Source organism: Stigmatopora argus, chromosome 12, assembly GCF_051989625.1.
Source record: "Stigmatopora argus isolate UIUO_Sarg chromosome 12, RoL_Sarg_1.0, whole genome shotgun sequence".
NCBI classification, from domain to species: domain Eukaryota; kingdom Metazoa; phylum Chordata; class Actinopteri; order Syngnathiformes; family Syngnathidae; genus Stigmatopora; species Stigmatopora argus.
In genome coordinates, this window is record NC_135398.1 from 8,945,837 (window position 1) to 8,959,873 (window position 14,037).

Genomic DNA, 14,037 nt, shown 5'->3' on the forward strand with positions numbered 1-14,037 from the left:
TTTGTCCGTTTGCTTTTTATACTTTGTATCAAATTTTGTTTCACGTGAAACAGCACATTAACTCAGTGCTCATTTGACTTAAAAAAATACTTTTAAGTAGTGAATAATTTTAGATTTGAAAACCTTTAACCCAGGGTAAAATTTTTTTTAATTTTTGTAACGTTTTCTAAATAATTGCATAATATGGGAAACTTCGTAAACAGTGTTTATTTTGTTTTTTATTTCTATTTTAGGTTTTTTTTTAAAGCTTTTATTTATATTGTTAATTATTTAATGTATTTCTAACTATAAAACCACAAAAGTTAATAACTCAAAATAAAAATATTCTTCCTAACAATATTAGATTTTTTTTTAATGACCAACAATAATATATACTGTTTTATTTTTTATTAGCAGGAAGTACTACATGGAATTTGAGAACATATTATTAATTTTGGCGTCTTTGATTTCCGGGTCACTGAAGGCATCGATCAAGAATCACGTGCGAGCGTGAAGCGTGCTTGACAGAGACTGCGCGAGTGAGGATGAGGAAAAAGTGAGTTGTTTTTCAATTACTGTTAACGATAAGTTCCTGGTAATCAGTGACTTGTTACCCAGGTTCCATAAAACTGTTGAAATTAGCAACATCATTTTCCGAATGTGCCTTTTTGTCTTTGTTTTGTTATTTAGAAAATCCTGAAACACCGTAGACGTCCGCCAGAGAGCGTTTGCTTCCCGTGACAAAGTGGGATAGACGCGTTGAGCGCAACAAGCCACCCAAAAGGTATGCTTCAAATTGCTTTATGGATGTTGCACACACAAGATCAGGACTCAAACAATGTATTACTTGATACAATTTGTACACCATCTGACTGCAAACCACCTACGCGTACTAATTTAACGGTTTGTGAGAGTTTAAGCCACTTAACACACAAAAATATAATTCACAACATGAGACTTCAACATGGAGGACTTCCAGGATAAACTGCTGATTGGAAATTGACATTCACCAACGGCACCTAATAATAAATACCATGTTTCTCACATTAATTTGTGATGAAATGGTTGGTTTGATTTATGGAATTTTGTTGCTTGCAGATGGATAAAAAATAACTCATATCCCCTCACTTCTGTAGTCAGGTGGGCTTGTAACATTGAAAGTCTGCCCACTTTTAAGGCACGGTGACTAACATAAATAGAGGAGTAAAAGCCATATTTTTGAATATTTATACATATTTGATGGACTACAACATTGTGTCTTTGATTTGTCCAACTAACACAGCCACGTAAAAGTATGAAGGAATCTTGGGGCCATAATGAAAATAAAAATACTATGATTTTTGAGTTATAAAAATGTTTGTTTTATATTATGTATTATATTTATATTATACTATTATAGTTTTATGAGGAACACAATGTATAATTTTAGGATTAATTCAGTTTTGAGAAGTATCATTTGATATTTTCTCAAAAACACAAGTTCTCTTAAAAACACAAAAGCAATTGTTTTTGTTAAAATACATAACTTTAGCTTCATTGAACTCGGGCTTGAATCTCATTGTGTATTATTTTTATTATTATTATTTTCCTTTAGGTGTCATCCTGATTACTTACAGTACAAATAGGGGTAACACCAAACAGAGAGTACTAAAGAACATAAGCAGTTAACTCATTGGCTAGGACTGCCAGTTCAGTCTCCATGAAGATTGGGGGTAATATATTGTACTGAAAAGTGCTGGTTTCCTATAGGCTCAACCATTTCAGTCCTCTTCTACTGTGCCATCATATCCAAAATTGTGGATTTTTTTTCAGGTTTATTGAATTTCTAAGTCAGCTTCTATTTTAATTGTTTATTTATAGATTTCATTCACCCCCCAAAAAATGAAGTGTATGCGTGCCTGCCTCTCGGATGCAAACCAAAGTTGTGCCTCTCCCAAGATACTAATGCTCTGTTTTGATTAACATGAATAAAATGACCAAAAGATACACCATCCATTTAAAAAAAAAATCTGTACAGTGTTACATTGACCTAACTTTGAGATACAAGCTCTTGTCGAGTCAAATTATTTTTGCTTTGACTTGCAAGCAAGCATTTTACGGGCACTAGATGGTTGCTGTGAACTCAACTCACTTGACATCAAGATGCAGTTTGGCAATTCTTAAATCAATGCCTGCAACTGACAGTGATAAACCTAAAAAAAAATTGAACTAAAGGAGCAGACAGTAATCGCTACTGCCAGTCTATCCTACTTGAATTGGATGGAGCGACTATCGCCGTCAATGGCAGCCAATGAAATATGTATAGTGAAAAACTGATCAAACAAGGAGAATTTACATAATTAACTAGTCAAAGTCCAACTGTAATGCTTGAAACTGTTGATTTATTGTTAATCTCCCAGCTACGTCTTTTGAAATTTGCTAACTTTCAGACTGCACATCTGAATGGACGACTCAGATTTTTTTTGCTGTTATCATATACCTTTATGTGTAACTGTTTAGACTATCATTTTCGAAAGTGGCCATAAAATCATTGCGTATTCCTAGAAGCTCAAAGTCAACCATGCACTGGGCCAAAGTGACCTCTGAGCGCAGAAGCATAACAAAATTTGACATTATCAGCCTGAACATGCTTGGTTTCATCCTCCGAGACGTTATTTAGGTAATTGTACAACGGATGTGTTATCCATCTTTGACCACTTTACTCATTTACACAATAACATTTTATGTAACTGTGTCATGAATGCTGCTGACTTTGTGTGACTGGATTGTTTACACCGCAGTCACATTCATTCGTAGACAAAATAAGTCCAAGTTAGTTCATTTCAAGCTGCAATCTGAATCGAATATGTTTCCTAACAGTAGCCAATGTGAATAAAAGAAATTATCTGGTTTGGCTTTAAAACCAAACTGAGGGGAACCATAACTGCCATCGAACTTTAACACCCTGAGGAAAATATTAGGAACATCTCTCAGTATGAGCACAATAAATAAACACACTGTCAAGGTTACAGTATCAAAATGGAGCATTAGAATCGATGCACGAAACGATATTACAGCGTTTGTTTTGTTGTGAACATTTAAGATTGTACCCAATACATGTTCCAGTGAGCGTATTGCCTGGCCTATAGGTTGTCAATATTCCACACTGTTCTCTACTCTTTCCATGAACAATATGTCCAATTGTTTTAAAGGTGCAGTTTGATCTGTTAAAGTTCCGTCCGGAGGGCAGCAGCCAGCACAAAGGTGAGGGCAGAAGTCAAGGCCCGTCGGGTCACTTTGTTGAGTCACTTGTTGCATATTGTGCTGCGTTAACTGGCCGATGGGGCGGGGAGTGTGGATCAATCCACTGAGAGGAGGGGTGGATCTAGCTGTCGTCCTCGTCCGCTTCCTGCTGGTCGTCCTTGGGCGCCTCTGGGATCCGAAAGCACTCCCCGAAAAAGTTGACCAAGGAGCGGCTCAGGTGCTTCTGGGTGTCTCCGCTATGCAGGAAGTGGCCCTCGTCTGGGTAGATCTGATCAGGGAAACAACTTTTTAGAAAATTCAATTGATCCAAATCATAAAATTAAGCATGCAATATATCATTATGAGGGTATCAGAAATCTGTCTTTGCAAGCATTCAAAGAAACCTCCAATAAGGGTAAACCTCCCATTATCTAATTTTTTTCATGATAATGCAATTATTTAGCTAAAAAGTAGACAAATACAAATTATGAGAAATAAGGACTCAAAAGATTCTTAACTATTGAACTTGTGTTAAAATATTTTTGTTTCCATTTTGTAGTTTCTCTTGGCAGTGAGGAAACCTGATGACGTTACAGAAGTACACAAAGCAAAAGGTAACATTTATTTATATTAAATACATTGAGTTTTTGAATGTAAATTACAGTTGTTGGTTATATTTTGCCAAAAATCAGCAAACAAAGTAGAAAAGAGTGTTAGAAGAAGAAAGTATCAAAGTTGTTTTGCCTTTATGCCCATTGGCCTGTTTAGAAACTTGGACTTAAATTTTTTCAAATCTTCAATATGAGAGCCTAAACAAAAGTCAAGTGAAAATAACACATTTGCAAATGTCTGTTTTTAATATGATTAAGGTTTTATAGAATAATAACTGAAAATTACAACCACAATAATGTGCCCATGTTTCATAATCCCCAAACCCAATACTAGCTTTGTAAAGATAGAATTGCTGAAAGGGTTGTGTGCTTAATGAATTGCCTGGTGAGTGTATAAACCCTGAATAAGGTTGGTTCATTTGAAATCTCATTAGTAAGCACAACACACACGGGCGTCGCTCACCTGAAGAGTGTAATTGGCCTTCTTGCTGATTAAATGGTTGATAAACTTGGCTGTGTGCTGAAAGTGAACTTTTTCTACAGACATAAAGAATTAAAACATAGTAAAAAGCAAGCCTGAAGTCTTTGTAGAGCAGTGAAAAGAGTCATTAGATACCATCTGCAGTAGGATGGATAATCAAGTACTGCTTCTGCACCAGCTGACCTGCTCTGTGAGCTAAATTTGACATCTGCGGGATGCAACAAATGCGAGCTGTCATAAATATGCTCTTGTTTGAGATATGATTTGATAAGTGGAGGCATTGAAAATATTACCATGTATACTCTGGAATCAGTCTTTGAGCCTAGATATCGCTCGGAAAATGCTGAGACTGTTGTACAGAAAAAATGTAGATAAACATTCTACATTGTTTGGCACACTATTGTATGCATAAGACATTCCTCATCTCAACCAGCCTTGCTTTGATAAAGAATAAAAGGAATTCCTACCGTAAAGTTCAAAATCTGTGATGGGCGAGACTGCAGTTCCACATTTAAGATGAGTGAACTCATCTGAACTCAGCAGCATTGTGGATAGATATCCTCCATAAGCCTGTATGCAACAAACCAGATGTAAAAGTATATTTCAATATTTATTTCTCAAATAAGAACTGAAAAATCTGGGAAATCTAATACTAGTACATTACCTTTCCATACACGCCCATGCGATTCTTGTCAATGTAAGGCTCTTTGGATATGAACCTGGTAATGACAAATACACAAACAGTCATTAGCTGCCATTCACAGTGCTAGACGTCCAATCTCTTTGAACTGGAAGGGGCTTGTAGGGAAGCCTTGGCAGTTTACCTTATTGGCTGCCATTGATGTCGCTAGACATCCAATCTATTTTGCATGGGAGTGGCGATTGAATGAGTGATCTCATCAGCTGCCAACCTCTCCCAGTCAAAATACATTGGACATCTGCTTTTGTAATGGGTGATCATGAGTTAGTAAATATTCTCATATTTTAAAAATAATAATTATATATATATAATATATATAATGTGTGTGTTATTAGGAGCTGTGATCGGAGTGTATTTGTTTTATTTATTTTAAATCTTATTTGTCACACTTATTCATTCATAATATTATATAAAGCAGTTATGCTTGTGTGTACAAATATATCATTGAGTCCGAGTGTGCTCATAATATATGTAGACATTACATTGTGGGTCATGTAAGCAAATTATTTTGCTATACTAAACCTACATGTCCCAAAATGTGATATTCATATACAATACTGGATGGGAGGTCTTTATAAGGTTTTATTTATTGATTTAATTTATTTATTTTTAAACAAAATATAGTCAGTTGCCCTATATACAAATACTCAGGCTCACCTGAGCGCTTCCAGCTGGTCACGCTCCTCCAGCTTCCCTAACCGCCTGTGCACTTTGTGGAGGAGGTTAGTGCCCTGGAAGCCGCTGCCGTGGCCGTCAAAGCGGATCACCACGGTGCTGAAGCTGCTCACCAGAATAGTGGCCCAGTCCACTTGGAACTGCTCGGTGACCATCTGGCCGCCGGGGGTTCCATCACTTTGTATTTATAGTAAGTTAAGCCTCATTCACATCAACCTACCGCTTTTTTAAAAATGAAAATATGAATACATATAACCAATTGTGTGAAGTCATACTTACACCAGCAGCAGTAAAGGGTAATGGGCTGTGTCTAAAAATCCAGCTGGCTTCAGAATCTGCATGGTTAGGGCTATAGCACGTGCACACAAAATAGTGGATGTTTTATATCAAGTTGGCGCAGTATTGTCGTTGTCAATTACACACAAATGCCTACTGTAGTCATCTATGGTGATGGTCTCGTACTCCACTCTGGGCATCTGCATGTTGTTGTACGTCGTGTTGACTCGCTCATTTGTCTCCACATCCAACAGTTCTGCAGATTAGCAAAACAACTCAGTCTGTGCATGATAGTCTGCACATGATTTGATTTTAAATCTCTCAGAGAGGACACTTACTCTGTTTGTCCTCTGTTCTGTAGATGGCCACGCTAGGAATGTCAGGACCTAAAAGAGTTAAGGAACGATAGATGTATAGACTAACTGATCACAACAAGAAGGGCTTGTGACTATGTCACTGTTGGCAATATATTTTTAACATTTTATTATTCTCTTTGTTGTCTAAATTCTAAAATAAAATAAAAAACCCACTCGCCTCTACAGCTGAGAAGAAAGAAGCGCATGTTGTGACTGAATGACACATCCACATAACCGCACTTGAACTGGCAGGACAGGCAGCAGCGGTTGAAAGGAGGAATCGTGTCTGTGCTGTAAAACGTTGTCATACGCAGGTCACTTAATGGAATGGCCCTGAGCTTTAGGACACTCGAAAAGGGCCTCTCAGCACAAAGCATATATACCTGTACAAGTGCCTCCTCTTGGGATCATCCTCCGTGCTTAGAAAGTATCTGCAAAGTAAACCAGATGTGAGCTCCACCAGTCTGAAACTGCAAACCTGCAAGATGGCGAGCCAACCAACTGACATGAGGTTCCTCTGGTGGTCGTAGGCCAGGATATTGGTGACGTCCCAGTCTCCCGAGGTCAGGGATTGAAGTATGTCTGTGCTTGTGTTTGGCTAAGACGGATAGAAATTGAACAGCCAACCTCAAAGGAAAAACATCCAATTGCCGGATACCCTACCATGGAGGTGGACATAGAAATGTGGAAGAACTTCCCTCTCCCACCCTGAGGAATTGCTCGCGTGAAGAAGAACTTGTGTCCGTCGTGGGAAAAGAGTGGTGCTTCGTTCTGGAGGGAGAAGGGAAATGATATGATCCATGTTCATGCTGGGTAACTTAATGAACATTCTCTTTTTGATGTTTGACACCTACTTGTCTGTGCAACCAGCTTGTGCTCTCATCTTCATGTTTCTAAAAGAAACATCAGAATTTTATTTTACCCTCTAAGACATTTATTCAACTCATTGGCTGCTATTGATAGTGCTAGACGTCCAATTTGGCAGGGGGTGACGACCGCCAGTTTTTTTTTTCAGTGAAAAAAATGATCAGTTGGGACCAGTACTGAGCCTGAACAGGTTAAATGAGCAAAAATTATTTTGGGAGAGCTTGATCTGAATGAAGATAATGTTGTTTGGGTTTCATTCTTAGCGTTGTAAGAAAGACAGCCCTGCCTTATTCATCATGCAGTCCAATTTTGATAATCCCAAGTCGTCGAAGCAACTCTCGGCCTTCTCATACCCAGTTAATTGAGGGGAAGAGATGTGTGCTACAAGACGTAGGCCACATACTGGCAATGTTCCCTCTAATTTTTTGTTTGTCTGGGCAGAAAGACAATCTCCCTGAGCACACTGAGTACTGGTGTGAGCAACATCATTGCTCGCTATGGGCACACACCAGTATTACACCTGCCATAAGCAGTCTACTACACATAAATGATTTAGTAATAATAAAATGTAATGATTAATATCTATGAATGGGCGGCCCGGTGGATGAGTGGTTCGCGCGTCGGCCTCACAGCTAAAAAAAAAAAGGGGGATTTTTTTTTTGTGCGCTCCATATGATTTGCTGTGCACAGAGAAGACGAGAGTAGTGCACAATTGCGCACCTTAGAGGGAACATTGCATACTGGTTGAATACATTGGTGAGGTACAAACTGGTAGTTGTACGTAGGTTAATTTACAAGGTTTTAATGCCCTAATTGAAAAGAGGAGACGAGAACAAAAGTTTTTTTTGACAGGACACAATGTTTGTGTCCTTTTGTCTTAATGTGGATTGATTGGTGTTCTGCGAGAGACGAGAATAGTCGTCGTCCAATCAACAGCCGTGTATTTTTTTTAATGGTCTTGCCCAAGGAAAAGCCCTCAATTGGATATTTATCAGATGGATTTGTAATGCCAGGTTACTTCATTCTGGTTCCAATGAGCGAATTTTAGAAAGCAATTCAATTTTCAGTTCAGGCATTTCAGTTGCACCTTGATACAGACGCCTGTGGTAGCCTCACACAGTGTCAATATGGAGTTGTTCTGTGCTCTGTTCAGCCAGTTGACAGCCAGTTTTGTGCTGGTGGCCCACTTCACCATCGTGATATAATATTCCCTCCTAGAAAAGACAACAAAGACCAGGGACAGTCAGGACTAGCCGCCGTCAGGCTTCCAATGGCCTCTTCAGACGGTCACTTACCCAATTCGGGGGTCATCGGGCTTCTTCATGACCACAGTGTGCAAAGGGCCATTGAGACTCACTACTGATAGGTGCACCACAGGGTTTTCTTCCCCGGCCTGGAGAGGCCCAAAGGCATTCAGGTGCAACGCCAAAAGCCGTGCATGCATTTGACAATGACATCCAAATGTTTGAGTAGTAAATAACTCACCTTTGGGTAATGGTATTCCAAAGTGTTGGGATATGGCGTTCCTGTGAAGAAGGGGACTTCCATCTTTGGCACCAATGTGTCATTGATTGTCATGTAGGCCAGACGCATGCCATCGGGAGACCACCAGTGGGCTTTATAACCTTGAAGAATCTCCTCTGCACCAAAAATAAGAAACGTAACGAAATTCAAAGGTGCTACAAAAGATAATTGCATTTGTTGTGTGTAGAATGTGGATGAATGGGTGACATTGTTTTGTCTAATTAGTTTTAATTAAATTTCATTTAAATTCATTTACTATTCAAAAGGGAAAGTGGCAATTATTGACACATTTTGCATAGATCATTACCGGTACAAAATGACAATAAAACCACATGAAGTGATGCCTTGCGTTACAGTACATTAACGAGTGCCAATTACATTTAATATTAATACTATTAAATCATGATGAACAATGCAACATTGATGTTTAAAAAAAAAAAAAAAAATTCTCCTATATACCTATATTTTAATAAAAACCATCAGCTCCAAGACGTTTTTAGTTCAACAGGGGGCACTAGAGCTTCACAGAAACCAGCCTGTTGCTAGATAAAACAACCTCCAAATTGGCTTTATTAATGAAAAGTTTGTGTCTATTGAATAACACAAGGGTGTAATTACTGTATTATTTAATATTGGTTAGTGCTTCAGGAGAGTTGAGTTAGTTGTCTCCAAGTCATCTCGAACCCAGCAGCAACAATTAGTCACGTTATCTTGGTGGACCAGAGCATCTGGCACAGCCCCAGCATGAGTCCCTGGCTCCACATCCAAAAGTTGCCGTTGGAAAATAAAGCGCATATAAATCTCATTTCGTTTGTGCAGCTCAAGGATGAGAGCAGCACAGAGGGACAATGCAACCTAACCTTGTTTGTTTGTGTGTGTGTGTGGGTGGGTGTGCGTGTGTGAGAATAAGATGTATGATTTATGTATGGGTGATAAATCCTTATGAGGCAGTGGAAGAATGCCACAAAACAAATCTTTACACGCTAATGAAAATGGATGATGTCTTTCATTTGGCTTTCTGGCGGCCACAAAAATGAGATAATCCCATTAATAAGGACACAATTAGAGTCGACCCTTTCAGCAGTTCAACAGAATTAGAGATCCTCAACTGGCATTTTGTAATTGCATTACACATTCATGACATTCAACGATTGTTATTACACGTCTCTTTGAATGAACGACATGAATAATAAAAGCATTTCTCAGAAAATAATTCCCCTTAAATGAACCTAGAAGCTTATCGTGAATGACAGCGGGGTGCGGAAAAACAGAAACCCATTAGTGAGCGATGCTGGTTTGATGTTAGTGGCAACTTGCCAGTAGAGGGCAAAGAGCACACTGTCCTACCAATGACAATAATTCACAGTATTGTCAAGGCTGAAGACAAGTTTATTTATTTATTTTTCAGGTCAATGTGTATTGGCCTCTAACGTCACAATTTAAGGGTGTAAATTGGCAATAAAAAGCAAAGTAAATATTAAAATCGCTACTCATTGTCACTATCGTTTGTATATTATCATTGTGTGGGAAAATTAATATTTTACCCTCACATTTGCCCGTGTCTAATTTTACGATTTAACGATTTAATCTTTTTGACGCCAGGCACTAGTAATTTTAAGTTATCAGGTCCTTGCAACAGAAAGCGTGAGCTCACGTGAACTTGTTTTGGTGGGGTCCATAAAATGTTGTCGTGGATCTTTTAGAGGATTTTTTGCGTTTTTCTTGTCACTAGGAAACTGCTGCCCCTTCAACACATTTTTCTTTTAATCTGCAAACTTACTAGTTGAAGAAAAATACTTGCACTCTTTCAAAAAAATGGGAGACGTTTGAAACCCTGATTGTATCTTAAAAATACATAACCTTTGCCTTTCGTAGATTTCACCTTCTGAAGGAGACATGTTTTATATGTCTGTACATTTGAGATAACCAGGCATTTAGTTGTTTAGTAGAAGTGGCATTAAGGTTTTATTTTTATTTTGTACAATATTTTTATAATCACAAATGCCGTTGTACCAGGTTGGCACAACAATTTGTTTTGAAAGGTCCCAGAATGTAATTTTGCAAGTAATTGTAGTTGGTGCTTTTGGGGCTATTTTCCATATGTTTAATGTCTAATGAATATGAAGCTGACTGGTTTGAATTTTAATACTTTCTGCAATTTGCGATTTGTTGGCCATCGGTGGAGTGGATTTGTCAGTGGGAGGCTCGTCATACGCAATGCATGTGGTGATGTTGAAACATAATAGAGACATGGATTACAATAGTTCTTCAATAGCACCAAGCTGGTCCTGAGAGTGGTCATGAAGAGTTGATCAAGTGGCCATTGATTTATTTAATACATGTTTGCTAAATAGCATGCAGGTGACTTTTACACTTTTCCTTACACATTTTGTTGTGTACTATTGAAGAATGTGTACAAGAGAGTGTAGTGAGTGGTACCTTCATAGAGCCAATCGGCCAGGCCATTAAAGACCACACCTTCTTTTCCGGTGGAAACCAGACGGATTGTGCGACTCTCTACCGTTGCTCTGTAGTAGATGTTGTTTTCAAATATGAAGACCTAGGACCAAATGCAAGCAGAATAGTTAACACACAGTAGCCTGATGTAAAGACCAATACAGTATGAGCACCCTACTACGGCAATGGTATTCAGTTTTTATTGCTATTGTACACCAGGTGTCCGGACAGGATCGCCAATTCTATAGACAATAGAATGCCCCCCAAAAATTTTCAAGGGGGGTTTTGTGAGGGTGGGCAACTCAAGAAATGGTGCAATTTTGACTCTTTATTTTTAGTCTCATTTGATAAATGTCACATTCACCCAACAATAGATCCACACCTTAGGTGTTAAAAGTGAAATTGAACTTCGGCAAATAAAAAAAAAAGCAGCATGCTATAATGAATGTTACTGAATGCCTGAATGGTGTTTAATCAGAGAAAATAGACAATGGAGAGCTAAAAACAACCATCCCAAAGCCAATTAGATACACATTAACTTGTTTAAATGAATGTGTTATTAGATATTTTGTCTAAAATTATTTTAATTTGTTTTAATTTCCGTCTGTCTCATCACTCCTTTTCTCATAGACCACTTTCAGATGTGTGGGTCTGTTTGCATCTGTGTGTGTGTCACAGATTGCTCTGTCACGGCGGAGTAATTGCTTTTGCTTTAATGAGGGCATCTCCATCTCTGTACATCTGATGCTTGACTTCACCAATACTCAAACATTTACATGCTGATGGTGCGCATCATGATTAATTGCTCCATTTCTTAGGTTGGGAGGCCACATTATTTGGTTCAGAAAAGAAATCCATTGAAAATAGGAGAAAAGATGTTAAACTGATTCAAATGCGAGCTCAACTGGCTGGAATTTAATGTAAACAAAGAGCTCAAGAGCAATAAAAAGCCTTAGTTTTAAAAGTTAGGGGGAAGAAAACTAAACAAATTATTAATGAGTATGATCTCGCTGACCCGGCATATCAGTGTGTGGATGAAAATGCCAAAAGCATGAAAACAACAAACTATAATTGTACACTAGTTCTATTTATCTACTTGGGCGCAGCTAGAAAAATCAGTGCCCAAAGTGTTTGGTGACACACGCTGACATTTTTACTCATCGGTTTGGGCCATGTGTTTTGGTTCCCGTGGCGACAATCCAAATAATTAATTCTGTCGCCACGGCGCCATCTGCCATGTTGTCGCTCAACATCGTCTTCTCGCCCCCTTCAGTCCAGAATTTGAAATTAAAGTCCACCTGTAACTAGTTCACTACTTGGCTGCCATTAACGGCACTATACATCAAATACATTAGACAGTCTGATCATACACTGCCAACTCTTCCAGTAAGAAGAATTAGATTTCTATCATTGCCAATGACAGCGGATTAGTTAAGTTTAGCATAACATTCACGATTTTTAGGGCTCTTATTGGCTGCTTTTGACAGGGAGAGGATAGTAGCGAATGATCAATGGTCAAAGTGCTTTGAAACATGAGCATTCGCAGCCAGTCCTCGCAGTTTAAATAAGTTGGACGTCTACCAATTTCTATGTATGTTGACACCAGGTCTTAGTGTGGCTTTTTGGGGTGTTTTAATTTAACAAAAATAGTCAGCTCTTGGGTTAGACACAATTCAGATTTTTATTTATTTTGTAAGTCCTATGGTTCTGTAACATTTGAGGTATTATGGATATGAATGTGTGTCCATCCTTACCAGCTGCTGGCCTTTTGGCCCCCATCCAGCAAACTGCAGCACTGCTTCATGCACTTCAGGGGGATTCAAAGGCCAGGTTTCCCTGTGTTGGATAAACAACATATGTACCATTCATGTACACAGGGTGCTTTTATAACAATAGCATGGAGTGGACTAAGCACGGCCAAGGTTGATACAGTCTCTAAAGAAACATGAAGTGTCTGAAATCTGATTACAGATTTTATATGAGGGTGAGAATTAGACATAGAGGTATTTACAGGACAACTACTATATATGTTGTGAACTAAGTAAATAATCAACACAAAATTGACAGGATAGGAATTGCAAAAAGTAACACGGTGATTAAGCTAATGCAGAGTCCTTGGTAGGGGCTTCTTTTTTACATAAAGGCCCCAAAAAATAATTTGAACAAAGGTTTGAAGGCATATATTTACAGCAATTTTTAGAGACCATGCTCTTTCCACTATGTAATTCACATCATAGGCTTGAATTGAAATTTTCACAGAGCAAAAACAACCTTGTCGTTCTAAATGATGGTGAGAAGTCGGATACTGTCAGGTGCGAGGACATTAAGAAAGTCTTACTGTGTTACAAGGCTGTAAATAATGTACTTGGCCACATAGGAGTGCTGGTAGATCTGCAAAAATAATTATCACCGATAAATGCGGAGAAACCTCAGAGCGAAAAAAGATGCAGCACAAGTTAAAATACTGACGTCCTCACCAATTTCAAGTCAAAGGCAAAGAGCACTTGCTGCAGGTCAGGCGACACTTGATACTTGGCGGCCTTGGATCGTTCCTGGATAGAGAGAGAAAAATAACAAATGACAACTATGCCAACTAATCCTACTGTGACATTTTAAGTGCATTTAAGGTGGACTCACAAACATCTGGTTTGGCACGATGACACGTTTCTCCTCTGTGTCCACATTAAGCTTAATGACATCGCCTTCCCTCGTGCGATACAACAGCTCATTACCTGCACCGTTGTAACAAGATGAATAGATGGCTATGAATAACATTTTAGTAAATGGACAAACAACACTCTTTCAGTGACAGCGATGACGATAGAAATGCAGTCTTGCGGATCTTTCATCCTTCTTTCAATCAATTTCGTAATTTGATTGGCAATTTTA

At 38.5% G+C, this 14,037-nt stretch overlaps 1 protein-coding gene and 1 long non-coding RNA gene across 4 annotated transcripts in view; one reads left to right on the top strand and one right to left on the bottom strand.

Moving 5' to 3' along the window:
• Positions 1-415: 415 nt before the first annotated feature.
• Positions 416-14,037, top strand: part of LOC144085327 (uncharacterized) — a 78,148-nt gene continuing 64,526 nt past the window's right edge. Inside the window, exons 1-4 of the long non-coding RNA XR_013304089.1 lie at positions 416-535; positions 670-763; positions 3,171-3,222; positions 3,761-3,815. This is a non-coding gene — a long non-coding RNA (uncharacterized LOC144085327). The remainder of the gene's footprint in view (positions 536-669; positions 764-3,170; positions 3,223-3,760; positions 3,816-14,037) is intronic.
• dpp6b (dipeptidyl-peptidase 6b) overlaps positions 765-14,037 on the bottom strand; it is a 59,378-nt gene continuing 46,105 nt past the window's right edge. For all 3 annotated transcript variants that reach the window (XM_077614462.1, XM_077614460.1, XM_077614461.1), the window contains exons 4-26: positions 13,786-13,880; positions 13,626-13,700; positions 13,487-13,539; positions 12,903-12,984; positions 11,131-11,251; positions 8,653-8,807; positions 8,463-8,560; positions 8,255-8,381; positions 7,155-7,193; positions 6,964-7,071; positions 6,807-6,898; positions 6,684-6,731; positions 6,479-6,591; positions 6,283-6,330; positions 6,102-6,200; positions 5,948-6,017; positions 5,651-5,845; positions 4,958-5,012; positions 4,761-4,863; positions 4,587-4,642; positions 4,429-4,501; positions 4,276-4,349; positions 765-3,490 (exon numbers count right to left, since the gene is read on the bottom strand). In XM_077614462.1, the coding sequence (XP_077470588.1) occupies positions 3,344-3,490; positions 4,276-4,349; positions 4,429-4,501; positions 4,587-4,642; positions 4,761-4,863; positions 4,958-5,012; positions 5,651-5,845; positions 5,948-6,017; positions 6,102-6,200; positions 6,283-6,330; positions 6,479-6,591; positions 6,684-6,731; positions 6,807-6,898; positions 6,964-7,071; positions 7,155-7,193; positions 8,255-8,381; positions 8,463-8,560; positions 8,653-8,807; positions 11,131-11,251; positions 12,903-12,984; positions 13,487-13,539; positions 13,626-13,700; positions 13,786-13,880 (2,126 nt within the window). In that variant the 3' untranslated portion in view covers positions 765-3,343. The remainder of the gene's footprint in view (positions 3,491-4,275; positions 4,350-4,428; positions 4,502-4,586; positions 4,643-4,760; positions 4,864-4,957; positions 5,013-5,650; positions 5,846-5,947; positions 6,018-6,101; positions 6,201-6,282; positions 6,331-6,478; positions 6,592-6,683; positions 6,732-6,806; positions 6,899-6,963; positions 7,072-7,154; positions 7,194-8,254; positions 8,382-8,462; positions 8,561-8,652; positions 8,808-11,130; positions 11,252-12,902; positions 12,985-13,486; positions 13,540-13,625; positions 13,701-13,785; positions 13,881-14,037) is intronic.